We start from the raw sequence: 13,681 nt of genomic DNA on the forward strand, positions 1-13,681 counted from the left end.
TCTCTATCTGCGTGTAATAGAGGACCAAAGAAATGCTTTCTGGAGATGCCACGTACTTTCCATTTGCCTGTGTATCTCATAAAGGCAATCACACAGATAAAGGGCACACGAGTGCTTTAATTAACCCCTCTTTGCTCTCCTCCCTCTTGCAGGCTGCAGTTTTACAGCTCTGGAAAACACCTTCCGACTGCTCAGTTTGCTTCATTGGCCTTCGCTGAGTCAGGGGGCATTCCCCAGGCAGTGTAATTGGAAAGGGAAAGAACAGGAGATGTCCTCTGAGGAAGCAGAGTAAGGGCTGTCCATACATAATGGATGTTTGTTTGGACCAAGGAGCAGCCCGTTTCAAAGTCCACCGTGGTCCTTATTTCAGATGCATGTCACGAGCAGTGCCACAGCAGCACAGGTCAAGGAGATGGAGCAAACATGGCAAGAAAGGGGGCGAGTGAATCAGCCTGGTGCAGCACTGCCTTCCTGGGGAGAGCGCAGGTCAGGGGGCCAGAGGCGGCTGTGTGTGATGCTAAGAAAAGCTGTTTAATCACAGCTGAGGACCTAATGCAGCTCCTGCCTCAGCCAACGTGCATATTCCCTCTGATATCAGTGGGGCTTTCTTTGAGTGCAACAGGCAGAAATGGTATAGAGAAATAGGTCTTATGTATGTGTATGCATGTCTATACATATATAGTATATATACACATATATACCTAGGTGTATGCACTGTCCATATATATCCAGTGGACCTTCCCAGCCAGCAGGCGTTCTGCCTCGGTTCTGCAGAGCTCAGTCACCAGGTTTGTATTCTCTCCATCTGGAGGCGCGAGGAGCAGAACAAAGCCTGTATTTTCACTGCTGGCACATTTGCTCACGAGATTCAAATATCAGTTTGTCAGGCTTTTTCGAAGAGATAATCACATCTGCTAAATGGACTCGGAGCCTAGTGACGAGGACATTTCAGACCCTAACACCCTGTGCACGAGCAATTCTCGTGGACGTCGGTTTGATAGATCAGATTTTAGAGGCCGTGGTGCCAAGGAGAGGCAGCATCGACACCTCTGCTGCGTGTCCCTGCTGTTGAATGCAGCCTAGCCCTGCTAGCATCAAGGAGTGGCTTGTCTCTGCATTTTCTATTCCGTCTTTTGTTGCAGAACTGGAATTATTTGCCCCGTGACTAATCTCTTTTGCCATAGTCCAGCCTACATTAAGCGATTGCAGACTCCAGCTCCAATTCCAAGCAAGTCAGAAGTCTTAAAACACCTACTGAGTTTAGGAAAGGTTGTTATGTTCATTAGCTCGAGTGGTGGGCTGCAGACAAGAATGTTTTTATCTGTGATATGATTTCTCTTAACAGCAATGCAGAGACCGAACTTGTGATTTGCAGCACATCTTGAGTGGCTTAAGCCGCGTTTATTCCAGGGGACCAAAGCCACAAAGTTGGATTCAGAGCTGACTTTGTGTTTTCTCAAAGTCAAGAGGTGCAGAAAAATATTTCCAGCTGAGACTCTGATTTCATCCCAGAACAAAATTTAGCTTCAAACTTAATCCTAAACTTCCCTGACGTGCCAGATTCCTGGCCTGATTAGGCCACATGCTCCTTTTCCACATTAACTACTTCTGCAGTTTACAAAATACTGTATCCATCATTCATTTCACCTCTTGAGAATTGCAATGAATACATAAAGCAAGTTATAAAAACACAAAAGTAGAGCAGGCATAAAATATACCTGAAGGCAGAAGTAAAGGGAATAGGCTGGGAAGGGTTTGTGGGGTCAGGCAGCCCTCCCAAGGCAGCACCAGCCCTACCCAGCAGGTATGTGTTTATTTTTCTACAGCTACACTGAAGTGAGAACTGAGCAGAAGTGTGCCAAAGTGCAGTTTTACAGCTTGTTGTGGGCAAGTACTGCCTGTTCCTAACTCTAAACAAAAATCAGACTCACTCAACAGGCCCGGAGGGTCTCAGCAATCTGGGCTTGCTCAGAGCAGGCGCAACGATCCCTGCTGCTGCAGAAGCCCATCCAGTGCCTGACATTTCCAGGAGGACTGGTAGGAACTCGCATGGAGCTGAGCTGATGAAATATGCTCAGAAAGTGGAGTCCTTCCCCTCTGAGACACCGACAGTGCTGGTTGATATTGCCGCATCCTCCCGGCAGCCCCAGGGCTCCAGCCTTGACAGTCACAACGGGAACGTTTCTGTAAAGATCTGACAAGGATGCTCAGATCAGGTGATTCTCGTACACGACTTGCCTGTGCACACAGATTGACAGCTAACCATTCCCACGGCAACCTCTGCTTAGATAAGTCACAGTCTGCATGGTCCTTACTCTAACCACCGGTGTCTTCTCACTAATGCCCAGTGGTTACGAAGGTGCTGTCCTACAGGCTCACTCCTATGCTTTGTGCTGCTTGCTTTGTCTCTGTGGTTGATATTTTGAAGTTACTGGGGAGGACTAGGTCATGGTCCTGAGCAAAATTATTCATTCCTGTCTTCTGAATCCTTGCTGGAGGCACCCTGCATGTCCCTGAGTGCTGCTGGGCATTCCTGCTCTGGGGGTTTGCTCAGCCCAGACAGGAGGATGTGTGACCGCCAGGGACGGCCGTCAGGAGCTCTGCAGCTGGGAAAGGGAGCACCAGCCCTGTGGATGGGAGCCAAGGGACAAATTAGCTTCACCCTCTGCACTCAGGATGCTGCCCTTGCAAAATCCAGGAGAGGAAAAAAGCACACAGGCAACACTCTTCTGTGCGAGAGCCTCCCCGCTGTGCCGGGCCTGCCCAGCCAGTCCCACCCTCTGCATCTTCATCAGGGGATGAGGCTGGGAAGGGGCTCACGCTGAGTGGTGGCAAACAAAGCAGAAGGTGCTCAGACGTCTTTTTGGGTTGGTCACTCTTGGCCCACAATGAAAGAACCCCATCAAAGGGAGCCAGCTGTGTCCCACCAGCACCTTTCCTGTGCTCTGGGGTGGAGACTGAGAATCAGAGCAAAGGTTTTGTCTGATGTGCTTTTGGTTGTTTCATTTAGTGCCTTTCTTCATTTAGCAAAAAACAAAGCTGTCATGAAAAAAGGTTTGGTGCAGCATCACCAGTGGTGGTGACAGCTCTTTGTGCAGATACCAGAGGAAAAGCAAGGACAAATAGCTGGGAGACCTCTGGGACGTACTGTTTGCAGGGCTTTTTCACCAGCATAACTTCACTACTTTGCTGGGAATGTCATAAGCCACAAAGACATTTCTGTCTCGGTAACCAAATTTGTGTTGATTTTGCTAGTCAATAAGGAATATCAGACTCTATAGTTAAAAAGATTTAAAGGCTTCCATTAGATTTCCCTTTGAACTGATTGATATCTAGGATAAATGTCAGTAGTGGAAACAGAAAAGGTACCTGGCCCCTTCTGCCCCTGCCCCTGTAAGCAGTACCAAGCTCGTATGGCATTGCAGAGGTCTGCTTTCTGCTCTCTGACTTACTGCGTTTTCAGTCTGCTGTAGTCACTCAGGGACTGTTGTCACATCCGATATTGAACTGTGCAAATTTATAACCAAAGCCATACAAAGCAATTTAGGAGGATGGTACGCAGCTTACAGTCTCGGGCTGCGAATTAAATAACATGCTACCCACAAATGAAACAAAGCCTAAAATCAGTCACAGAGTAACGTAACATGACTTGCAGACTCAGGTTTGGAAGGCTTTGTTTAGGCTTCTTTTCTCCACCTACCCTAGCGTTTCAGTAATGAACATACCAGCAGACTTTTTTCCCTGTTCTTCTGATGGATAGCTGTCCTTGGTAATGAGCACTACGCTGCTCTAGGAAAGCCCTCCCTCCCAGGGAAGCTCTTAAGTGTATGCATAATTTTAGGCAGGCACAGAATCCCCACTGAAGCTGAGTGCATGCTTACAGCTGAGGATGTGCTTAAGAGCCTCCCTAAATGAGGGCCTTGATGTACAATTTAGAGGAAAGACTATATGCTGCTCAGTAGTCAAAGCAATCCAATTTACATAAATATTTATTTCTTTTCCATTATATATCATTTTTATGCAGGTGCTTGTGGGATGGATAGACGTCAGAACACATACATAATGGAAAAAAGCTTCAAAGGTATGGTATCCAGTGCCTGCAGTCACCCTGCAAAGAGTGTGAGGAGGGTGTCGTAGAAGAGGTGAGCTAGGAGACCTGAGCACCCCGAAGAGTGGCCGTGCAGAGGCAGAGAGGGACAGAGCAATTACAAAGGACGCTCAGCTGGCAGCACCCGACTCCCAGCCAGATGCCTGGGCCCCATGAATTATGGAGGCGTTATGAATTATGGCTTTACACGGCCGTAGGCTCCTGCCTTGGCAAAGCAGCTTAAAAAAAGGAGGGCTTCGCTGCAGGGACAGCGCAGGTGGAGCTTTGTGGCCAGCTCTTGTAGGACCTAGCAGCCATCCTACAAGGGCTTTCTGGTGGCAGTTGCTGCCGGTGCGTTTCCCTGCCAGGTTGCAGCTCCGTAAGGCTCCCAGCCATCTAGAAAAACAAGCTGACCCTGCTGCGTGGCCTCCACAGAAGAGATTTATAGCAGAGCTTGGGAAACGACCTCCCTCGGTACATTGACCAGCCACGCCGGCACGAAGCAATTAATGGGCTCTGACTGGGGCTGGTCTAAAAAGGGAGCACGGATGAGCCATGTGAACAAGGCCAGGGATTTTAGCCTTCAGGTGTCCTCCAGGTTCACATTCAAAACACCCCAGCTGTGCACGGACTACAGGAGCGCTTGGCACAGCGCAAGCACTGGAGAGCTCGGCTCTGGCCACAGTGCCGTAGCTTTGGGTCTCAGCCCCGACCGGGCTGGGGTTTGGCACACGGCTTGTGGCCCAGGAGGTGGAGCAGGGAGTCAGCCTCATTCAGGACAGTCAGGTCTCAGGGTGAGTGCTTTGAGCTTAATTCGAGGGTGCTGTGTCTGCACACACCGGCTGGGGGTGTCCCTCTGTCAGCTGAGTGGCAGATGCTGCCCAGCCTCTCTGGGCACCATGCTTGGGCTGGTGTCAGCTGAGTAAGGGTGAAAGCGGTACCTCATGTTCAGCTGGGTATGAGGCAGCCACTGGTCTGCCGTGGCCAAGGTGTTACAGAGCAAGACCTTTATCTGCCCCAAAAAGGATGCCAGTGAATATGAAGCAGGACCACATTAAAGTGATGATCTGTTGATAGCCAGGCCTAGAGCACACAAAACACGTTGTAGTCTGCTAAATAAGGTGATATACTATTAGGTAGAGCATGCCCTTACAACACAGCATCACTAAAAGAAATGAATAATCCATGACCAAGTCTCTCTCCATAAAGCTAAATTTAAAATATTACGAGAGTTATGCATGTATATTTGACTCAATCCACTGGTTTCAGCTCTTCAATGATTCAGAAAACAAACAAACAAACAAACCTTATTATACAGAAGTTAGTTGTTCTTTTTACAAGGAACTATTAATTTCAAGGTTAGTTTAAACTAAATTACTGTATGTGCAAAGTTAGAAAACTGCTTTGAACACGTGCAGCCAGACCTCCTCCCGAGGAGACAGCCACACAGAGGGGCTGGGTACCGGTGGGACAGGGAGAAAACAGCACCGTGGAAGGGAACTGTGAAATGTGTTTTCTGCTGTTATATGGCGTGTTCATTGACTAGGATCTGAGCCGCTTGCTTTACATGCTTAGCTCCTTAACGATTCAAATGCCGGGCCGAGAGGCCATGGCAGGAAAGCTGATGGGGCCGATGGGGCAGCCACAGGCAGCAGTGAGGGCAAGGAGCCAGGGACACGGGCACACCCCTGCCTTCCTCAGGGTTTCAGCAGCTCAGTGGGGTCTTCGTGTTGTTGGCTACCTTAGGAAGATGTTTGGGGAACAGTCTCAATGGGGTTGAAAACCTTGGAAATGTCATAACTAACACAGCTTTTAGCCTGCTGCGTCAATGTAATAAAGAAAATAGGAGAAGGGAACGTGCAGACGAGCAAGACCACGCTGCTCCCACCGCTGGGCGCAGCTCTCCTCGCCCTGCCAGCCCTGCATTGGCCCTGACTCACCCAAGAGATGGACAGAAAACATCTGCTATGCCAGGTCATTCAAAAAAACACCCAGTCTCAAACGCGCCAGGTGCCTGAGCCAGCTCCCAGCACCGGCAAAGCAGCAGCAACCCACTGGGGCAGCATAGGCATGGATGCCCCCATGCCCGCCCCAAGCCCCGGGCCACATCATGACAGCGGCTGAGCTGTCACAAAGCTGTAAGAGCAGTTTTCCCTGTGCATGCTACCCACTGATACCATTGCCAAGCTTTTCTTTGCAGATGAGTCCTTTTTTTTTTTCTCTTTTTTTTTTTTTTTTTACAATGAATGCTGATGCACTGGTGGAATAATGTGACCTCAGGCAATAGCATTTTAAGGAAATAAAATAAGTGCCCTTTGCATGATTCCCAGTAAAATCCCAGCAGCTAGAAGCACTAATGCACGCAGCGGCTCGAGGCGTTGCTTGCTGTGAGTCACTTGCTTGTTGCACAGGAACGTGTCCCGCAGCCGTGTCACGCTAACCCCCCCCCCCCAAAAGCAGAAGGAAGCTGTCGCCGTGCTGCTGTCCTAGCAGCAGCGAGGGTTGGCCAGCCTAATGAGAACAGCCAGAAAGGCAGGCTGCGCTGAACGTCAGCCATAAATGCGATTAAAAAGTAGGAGAGCTTGTTTTACCTGTGTGCACCGTATTTCATTAGCACTTCAGACATGAAAGTAGGGACTGAGGCTTGTCATTATTATGCCAGAGGATATTCAGGGCAAAAGAGAGCAAACCGGTCTATGGGAGGGACGCGTACATCTGAGTCCCTGGCAACAAAACCCAAAATCTTCTTCAAAGGTCTGGTGATCGGTATCCAGGCAACCCAGGAGACAGGGACTTCAGAATTAGAGCAGGTTCCTCGCCTCCCCCAGAGCAGGTGCCTGCAGCAGGTTGGGTGCTGGTGGTGGTGGTCCCGCTGGTGGTGGTCCCGCTGGTGGTGGTCCTGCTGGTGGTGGTCCTGTTGGTGGTGGTCCTGTTGGTGGTGGTCCCACTGGTGATGGTCCCGCTGGTGGTGGTCCCACTGGTGGCAGTTCCTGGGCTGAGTCCGGCAGCTCTGCAGGGCCTGGGCACAGCAGCCGGCAGAGACCCCACAGCCCGAGGTGGATGGGCTGAGGGTTACTAAGTACATTTGAAACCAGCTTAAATTTTTAATTCATGACATGAAATTTGACATCTGGTGCCAGACTTTTTAATTATCCTACAGAGGGCTGCGGGGTGGCTCCCCGAGTGCCAGCAGCTTCCCCAGGGAGCTGGCGCTGCCCTTCAGGCCGTGCGCTGTCTGTACACGTCTGTCACCTCCAGCCCTTCGTCCCCCTCACACGTCTGCTCAGCAGCGTGACGAGGCAGAGCAGCAAGTCTGCAACAGCCTCCCTGCGCCCCTTCCCAAATCCTGAGCCGACATACAAAAGGCTGTGCAGGGTCCCCTCACAGGCACGGTGCGCACGCTCTCCGTGGCACCAGCAGCGGGCAGGTGGAGCCGAGGCTTTGGCCACCGGCACCCCGAAGGCCGCGGGGCTGAGTCCTCCTCACCGGCCCCATCCCTGCAGCAGCGAGTCCCGAGTCCCGTGCCAGTGCCAGCTCGGGGAGCTTGCGGCTCCTCGCCTGCGTGCGATGCTCGGTCCTTCCATGCAGCGGTTTCCCAGCAGGGGCTGAAGACTGGGGACCAGTACATATAGCACAGGTACTTTGACCCTAAGGGTTTCCATTTTATTGTAGGATTTGTTAGTCTTTGTCTGTTATCCCCTCACTTTTAAACACTGATGGATCCAGGACGGGGAGGAGAGGCACAGAGATGAGGTTTTTCTAGGAGAAGCGATATCTTGTTGTCTGTCTATTTCTTAACCTGAATTTCTCTTTTTGTCTCCCATACTAGATAGCGGGGGCAGCTGGGATTGCAGCTATTTTGCAAGTCCCGCTATTTCACCGGGAGTATTTCATATATACCAGGATCTGCCTTTGTACTGTAACCCAGCACAAGAAAATGCCTCATCTTTCATTGCATCGCTCTAATTCTAAATTAATGGCACTGCCCAGCAGGATGCACACAGCAGCAATGGCACGTTCTTGAATGTCAATGTTAAGACCTATTTATTCTCTATTGTTTTTATTATTATTGTTTAAAGCAAGCCTGGCCCCGTACCCGGCAGCAGGCTGGCATTCTCCAGCCAGGGTCACCGCCGGGGGACACCGGTGGCTGCCACTCTCTGCCCACTTGTTCTCCCCACGTAGCGCCTCCTCCGTCTCCTTCTCCTGTTTCCCCAGCCTAGGGGAGAGGAGCAGTAGATGCCCACAGCACTGGGAAAAAGAAAAGCAAAAGCAAGGCTCAGCCGGAGGCTTGTCCCCGCTGCGGAAACCCAAGCGTTCCCCGCTGGCAGGAGCAGCCTCCTCCCATTCCTAATGGCAGAAGGGAACACGAAGAAATCGGTTTCTCCTGTGCTGGCAAGCCCCGGGAACGGGAGCTCTCAGGGGACAGAGCACACACGCTGCACTGATGCAGTTCTACGCCTGCTGGAAACGTTTTGCTCTCAAACATAGGCCGTTTGGTGCTGCCCAAAGCCCCCTGTCCCCCCCAGGCTGGCCCAGCCAGGCCCAGCAGATGCTGCCACCTGCGTCGGGCTGCGGGTCGGCGCGGCAGCGGGGCAGGATTGCAGTGCAGCTCCTCAGGAACTGGGGGAGGGAGGGAAACGATGGCCACCGAAAGTTAAGTACTGCAGTAAATGGCAACTAGAACCTTTCACGGCAAAACCTTTGGTTTCGAGCAGGTTTTTATTGCTTTCCTGCTGAGACTTGTGGATGCAATGGTTTGGACACCCCAGAGCACAAGCGTCGGGTGTCTGTGCTGGATGCTTCAAGGATCTTCCTCACCCCTGCCCCTTCTCCCCACCCTGCCCCTCCTGCAGAGGTTGAGCTGTAACCCTCCGAGGAAAGCTAACAGTCCCACCCCGTCTTGTTTTGCAGACTACATGAAGGAGTCTGTGTGCAGCTCCAGCACTTGTTCTCTGAACAGCAGTGAAAACCCATACGCCACCATTAAAGACCCCCCCATTTTAACATGCAAACACTCCGAGAGCAGCTACGTGGAAATGAAATCGCCTGGTCACAGGGAATCCCCATATTCAGAAATGCCCACTTCATCCACAGCCAACAAAAACATCTACGAAGTTGGTAGGTGGGAGGCGCTGCGTGGCGGCAGCAGCAAGGTGCTCGGCACTGAGCTGTTCATTCTGTTGGTGGTTTTACTGCAGATGATTTTTTTCCTTTCTTGAGACAAGTGGTGTGGACTTGGGATGGAACAGGGAGGCGCTGGCTTGGGGGATAAAGCCAGTGCATAAGTGGGTTGATTTTGGGAGCTCTGTCCCAGCAGGGACCTGTGCTGTGAAACTGCTGCAAAGTCCAGTTGCAAGATTTGGCAAGAAGTGTTGGGCTTTGGAAGACATCGTCTGTGGGACTTTGGGGACTCCCTGCCTTGGAGCTGTCTGGTCTTTTTCTCCCTGCTCTGTCCCATGTACTGGGCCATGCAATGCCCGTAAAGCTGCGAGGGGAACAGAGGGGTTTGGGAAGCTGATGTTCTGTGCTTGTGTCAAAATGTAGAGTAATTACAGCCCCAGGAGTGCTGCTGGGTGCTATAACCCGTTTTTCCTTGCTTTCCCAGAGCCCACCGTCAGCGTGGTCCAAGACGCCCGTGGCCGGAGTGCCAGTTACCTCCAAAACCCATACGACCTGCCTAGGAACAGTCACATTCCTAGTCACTACGACCTCCTCCCCGTGAGGCACAGCCCGACGCACGGGCCATCTTGGGACAAGCAGTCTTAAAGGGATGGACTTCACTGTGCTGTAACACAAACTTTGAGGAAGCAAAAGAGAAGACAATCCTTTTCTGTGCTGCAGGATGCTGACGTGACTGCAGACTTACGCAAGGACCTAACGTAACAAAACATCAGCTTGGGCCAGCTGCTGCTGCATGACATTATTTAAAAAGACATTTTTTTATATGGGTCACAGGAACTAACGAGAACCTTCTCCAGGTGTCACTGGAGTACGTCACGCCAGGAAAGTGCTCACATGCTCCAGGCAAAGGCTCTCCATGGTGTGCATTCTAACCCTGGCTTTGCTGTAAAATACAACACAAAAACACGCTAAGTAGAAGGACTTAGAGACGTACATTTCTACCAGCTGTATCAAAAAAACCCTTGTACTGTTAGAAACAAGGTGACTAGGAATACACTGGGATATGTTTTACATCTTTGTCATGGAAATGGACATTGTTCTGAACGAAAGCAGGGAAGCTTGTCATTTCACTGTCTGGAAACCTCATTTACTGCCATCACCACACGCATCCTGCGCAGCTCATGCTTGGACATTAGCGCTGAAATGTTCATCTTTACATTCAGTACCAGGGTATTTGAGTAGAGGAATATTAACACAGACACATTCTGTGCAGGTTTTAAAATTTAACATCTTGGCAAATGTCCAGTTGATGTCCAGTTTAAACAACGAGTCTCATACCCAGCTTACCACACGTTTAACAAGCTATACATACTTTGATTGGTACAGCGATGCTTTAATTCTCCTTATACAGCTTCAGTTTTATTAGATAAATGCACTAGCTTTGTCAGGCAGCCTAAACTGCTGCACCTTCATTTACTTCCCTGGGACACTGCAGGTTTGCACAGGCTAACCCTGGTTTGGTTTCCTTTCCTAATGCTAGGACACGTCGGCTTCTCTAGGCCATCTTACAAACCACCCCATTGTGATTCACCTGACAGCATGCCATTTATGACACCCTTTAATTTGATGTGCATTACCATGTAGTGCAACTTTATTTGTTAATGATTCTACCTGAAATGTCATTAAATTGAGCTGAAACTGGGTTTTCTTTTTCAGCAGCTGTTTGTGAAATAATTATCAAGGGGTTGACTTATGGTAAAGCTTTGGACTAAGCCACAATTTTTTTTTTTATTTTTTGTGTGTGATCCTTATTGACCTAGAAAGTAGAATACTTGCCGTTAAGCAGTTCCTTGTAGATTTTGAGCATGAAGTAGTATTGATTCTAAGTATGTAATTTTATTAGGCAAACGTGGAAGTAGCAAAATGATTGCCTCTGAAGTATAAAAAAAAATTCTGTTGCACATTCACCAGTCTGATGGAAGCAGAAGAGAACGAAACCAACACCAAGCAGTTTGCTCAAAGCATGATCGCTTGCATAGCTGCTGCTCCAGGGGACTCTCCGAGGAGCCTCCCAGCTCGGAGGCAGTGGCTGTAACTCAGCTCCGAGTCCGACACGGCCGCAGATCACCGGGAGCACCCGGGGCCGGGTGGCGCTGAGCCCACACAGTGCCCCTGGCTGCTCATCTCAGGGTGTGGAAGCCCTGGCGATGCTCTGCTGCAGGAGCCGGGACGCCGTGGGGTGGTCGGGTTGGCTCTGAACCCCTCTGTGCAAAGCTTGGCAGCGAGACAGCTGAGCCCAGAGATCCCCCCAGGCTTGCAGAGCAGCGGATTTTCAGTATTTACATGAATGCTGCATGTGTGCATGGGGGCGATGACTGATCAGCAATAGCAATTTTATTTTCCAGGAAAGCCTTATTTGAGATGTAACTAGACAATTATTTTGTAGAGCCAGTAGGGATATATTTTGCATACGTGTATGGAAAGACTTACCTCAAAAATAGCAAGGGAAAGGCAGTTTGATAAGGAATCCTCTGGTTAGAGACCTACCGTGACATCGAGCACAAACAGTCTCAGCTGCCGGCCTGACCAATGCCTGTGTGTGTGTTGCTGTAAAGTTTGAGATGAGAGAGCAGAGATGGCCTCAGATGTGGTTTTTTTGAAAGCTGGAGTTTCAAACCAAATGCAACAATGTGCATAGAGCTTAACAGGAGAAAGAAAACAACAACAACAACAAAGCAAGTACCTTCTTGTATATTAGCATTAGCTTAGAAAATAGGCACCAAAATGGCAATACTTTTTTAAGGCAAGACAGATTTGTAATATATTTGTTCACTGTGCGAAGGTATTCTACCTTGTACAAAATAAATTGAACTTCTCTCAACGTGCATTTCTCAAACGTGCTCATTTGCAGACCAGAACTTCCAACCCATGCTCAGGTCCGAGTTCTCCACGCACCAGTGCTGGCTGCAAGGGACTGTCCACTCCTGCGGGGAAAGCCCCAGAGGCATCAGCCTTCCATGCCAGAGGCTGGTTTCTCTGTTGCAGGACTTCTCAGAAAGCACAACGGCGTAATACAGACTGCAGCTTTGAGGTCATTTTGAGTAAGGCTCAGCTTTACAACGAAACGTAGCTGGAAAAGCAGGCATCTTTCTCACAATTCTGGTAGGGCTGCTTCCAGGGGTTAACCTTAGCAGGTCTGAGCGACAGCGGGGTGATGCACAGCTCACACACCTCTGGCGAGGCAAGTGCCAGCTGCAGGTCTCCCCCCGATGCTCAGGCGATGTCTCAGCGCCCAGTTACAGCAGTGGGATGCAGTCGGGTGGGCACAGGACACCGGCCAGCAGCGACCCTGCTGCAGCCAGCAGCGATGAGAGCGGGCACGCTACAGCCACGTCAGCACCCGGCTGCTCTACTGAGCCTGATCAATAAACCATGAGCACGGATTTGCAGCTGAAACACCTTCAGAGCTGATGACTCCGAGGCAATACAGCAGACGGCTACACGTTGAAGCTGTTTCAATATTTGCGCTTCATATTTCTAAAAATCTTGTTAACTAAAGCCCAGCATGTAATCCTCTTACCTGACAAGCCACACTCAATAAGCTATTAAAGTCTGGAAACTCATCAGGTTTGAACTGATAGAAAAAGTAATTCTAGTTTAATAAAAACGTCTTTAAATCAGAACAATTCCACGTCCGTTCTGCTTAAGAGTCAGAGCCTCAACTCCCATCACGCAGGAGCCACCGACACCCACCAAACAGCTTCAAAATTAAGGCTGGGGCTTTCAAATGTGTAAATGAGAGCAAAAGCTCTTGGCAAGCAAAGCCAATTTTGCACGATTATGCACAGCTCCCAGAAACTCAGAAAGCTAATTTCAGGACCCAAAAGCAATATATTAAAATCAGTCGTCTCCTATTAGCAGAGAAGAGACACTTCAGTACGTAAGTAATGCCAATTACAGCGGAGATGATTAATCAGCAGCTTAGCAGGAGCAATGCCTGGCGGGTCAGTGTCCAGGCGGAGCAGCGCCTTGCCCTGTCTGCCCAAACACAAAGGCTTTACTAGGTAAGAAGCTGCATCTGAGTACGTGCTCAATTTGATTATACTTTAGAAGTCAATAGTTTATGACGGCTTTACAAACTATTACATGAAAACTTTGAATTCCGTGTTGCAGCAGTTTTCAATTACAGAATCAGTTTTTGCAAGGCATTTCTAAGGATTATTAATTGTAAAGTTCTGAGGAGAATAAAGAAGAGTTCTTACTTGGCCTATCCGCACCCCCAGCCATCTCACAGCCGCAGGACTTGAACGCAGCACGGGCTGTCCCGAGGCGAGGAAGCACGAGCACGCACAGCGACACCGCGTGGGGCAGGGGCCCGCAGCTGGGGTTCGTGCTCCTCCAGGCTCCGCCGCGATCGCGTTTACCCCAGGAGGAAGCGCCTTGCGTAAAGCCATGTGAAATCCACACCTG

General features: G+C 49.9%; 1 protein-coding gene across 7 annotated transcripts in view; it reads left to right on the forward strand.

The window, feature by feature from the left end:
• The window catches only part of MEGF11 (multiple EGF like domains 11), a 283,963-nt gene extending 271,871 nt beyond the window's left edge, over positions 1-12,092 (forward strand). For 4 of the 7 annotated variants that reach the window (XM_013193191.3, XM_013193192.3, XM_067003530.1 and 1 more), the window contains 3 exons: positions 4,025-4,081; positions 9,002-9,208; positions 9,696-12,092. In XM_013193191.3, the coding sequence (XP_013048645.2) occupies positions 4,025-4,081; positions 9,002-9,208; positions 9,696-9,856 (425 nt within the window). In that variant the 3' untranslated portion in view covers positions 9,857-12,092. Of the gene's footprint in view, positions 1-4,024; positions 4,082-7,916; positions 8,100-9,001; positions 9,209-9,695 lie in introns of those variants that run through there. The other 3 variants (XM_048076269.2, XM_013193195.3, XM_048076270.2) reach the window with 2 other exon arrangements.
• Positions 12,093-13,681: the final 1,589 nt, after the last annotated feature.

The sequence above is a fragment of the Anser cygnoides genome, chromosome 11 (genome assembly GCF_040182565.1).
Source record: "Anser cygnoides isolate HZ-2024a breed goose chromosome 11, Taihu_goose_T2T_genome, whole genome shotgun sequence".
NCBI lineage: Eukaryota > Metazoa > Chordata > Aves > Anseriformes > Anatidae > Anser > Anser cygnoides.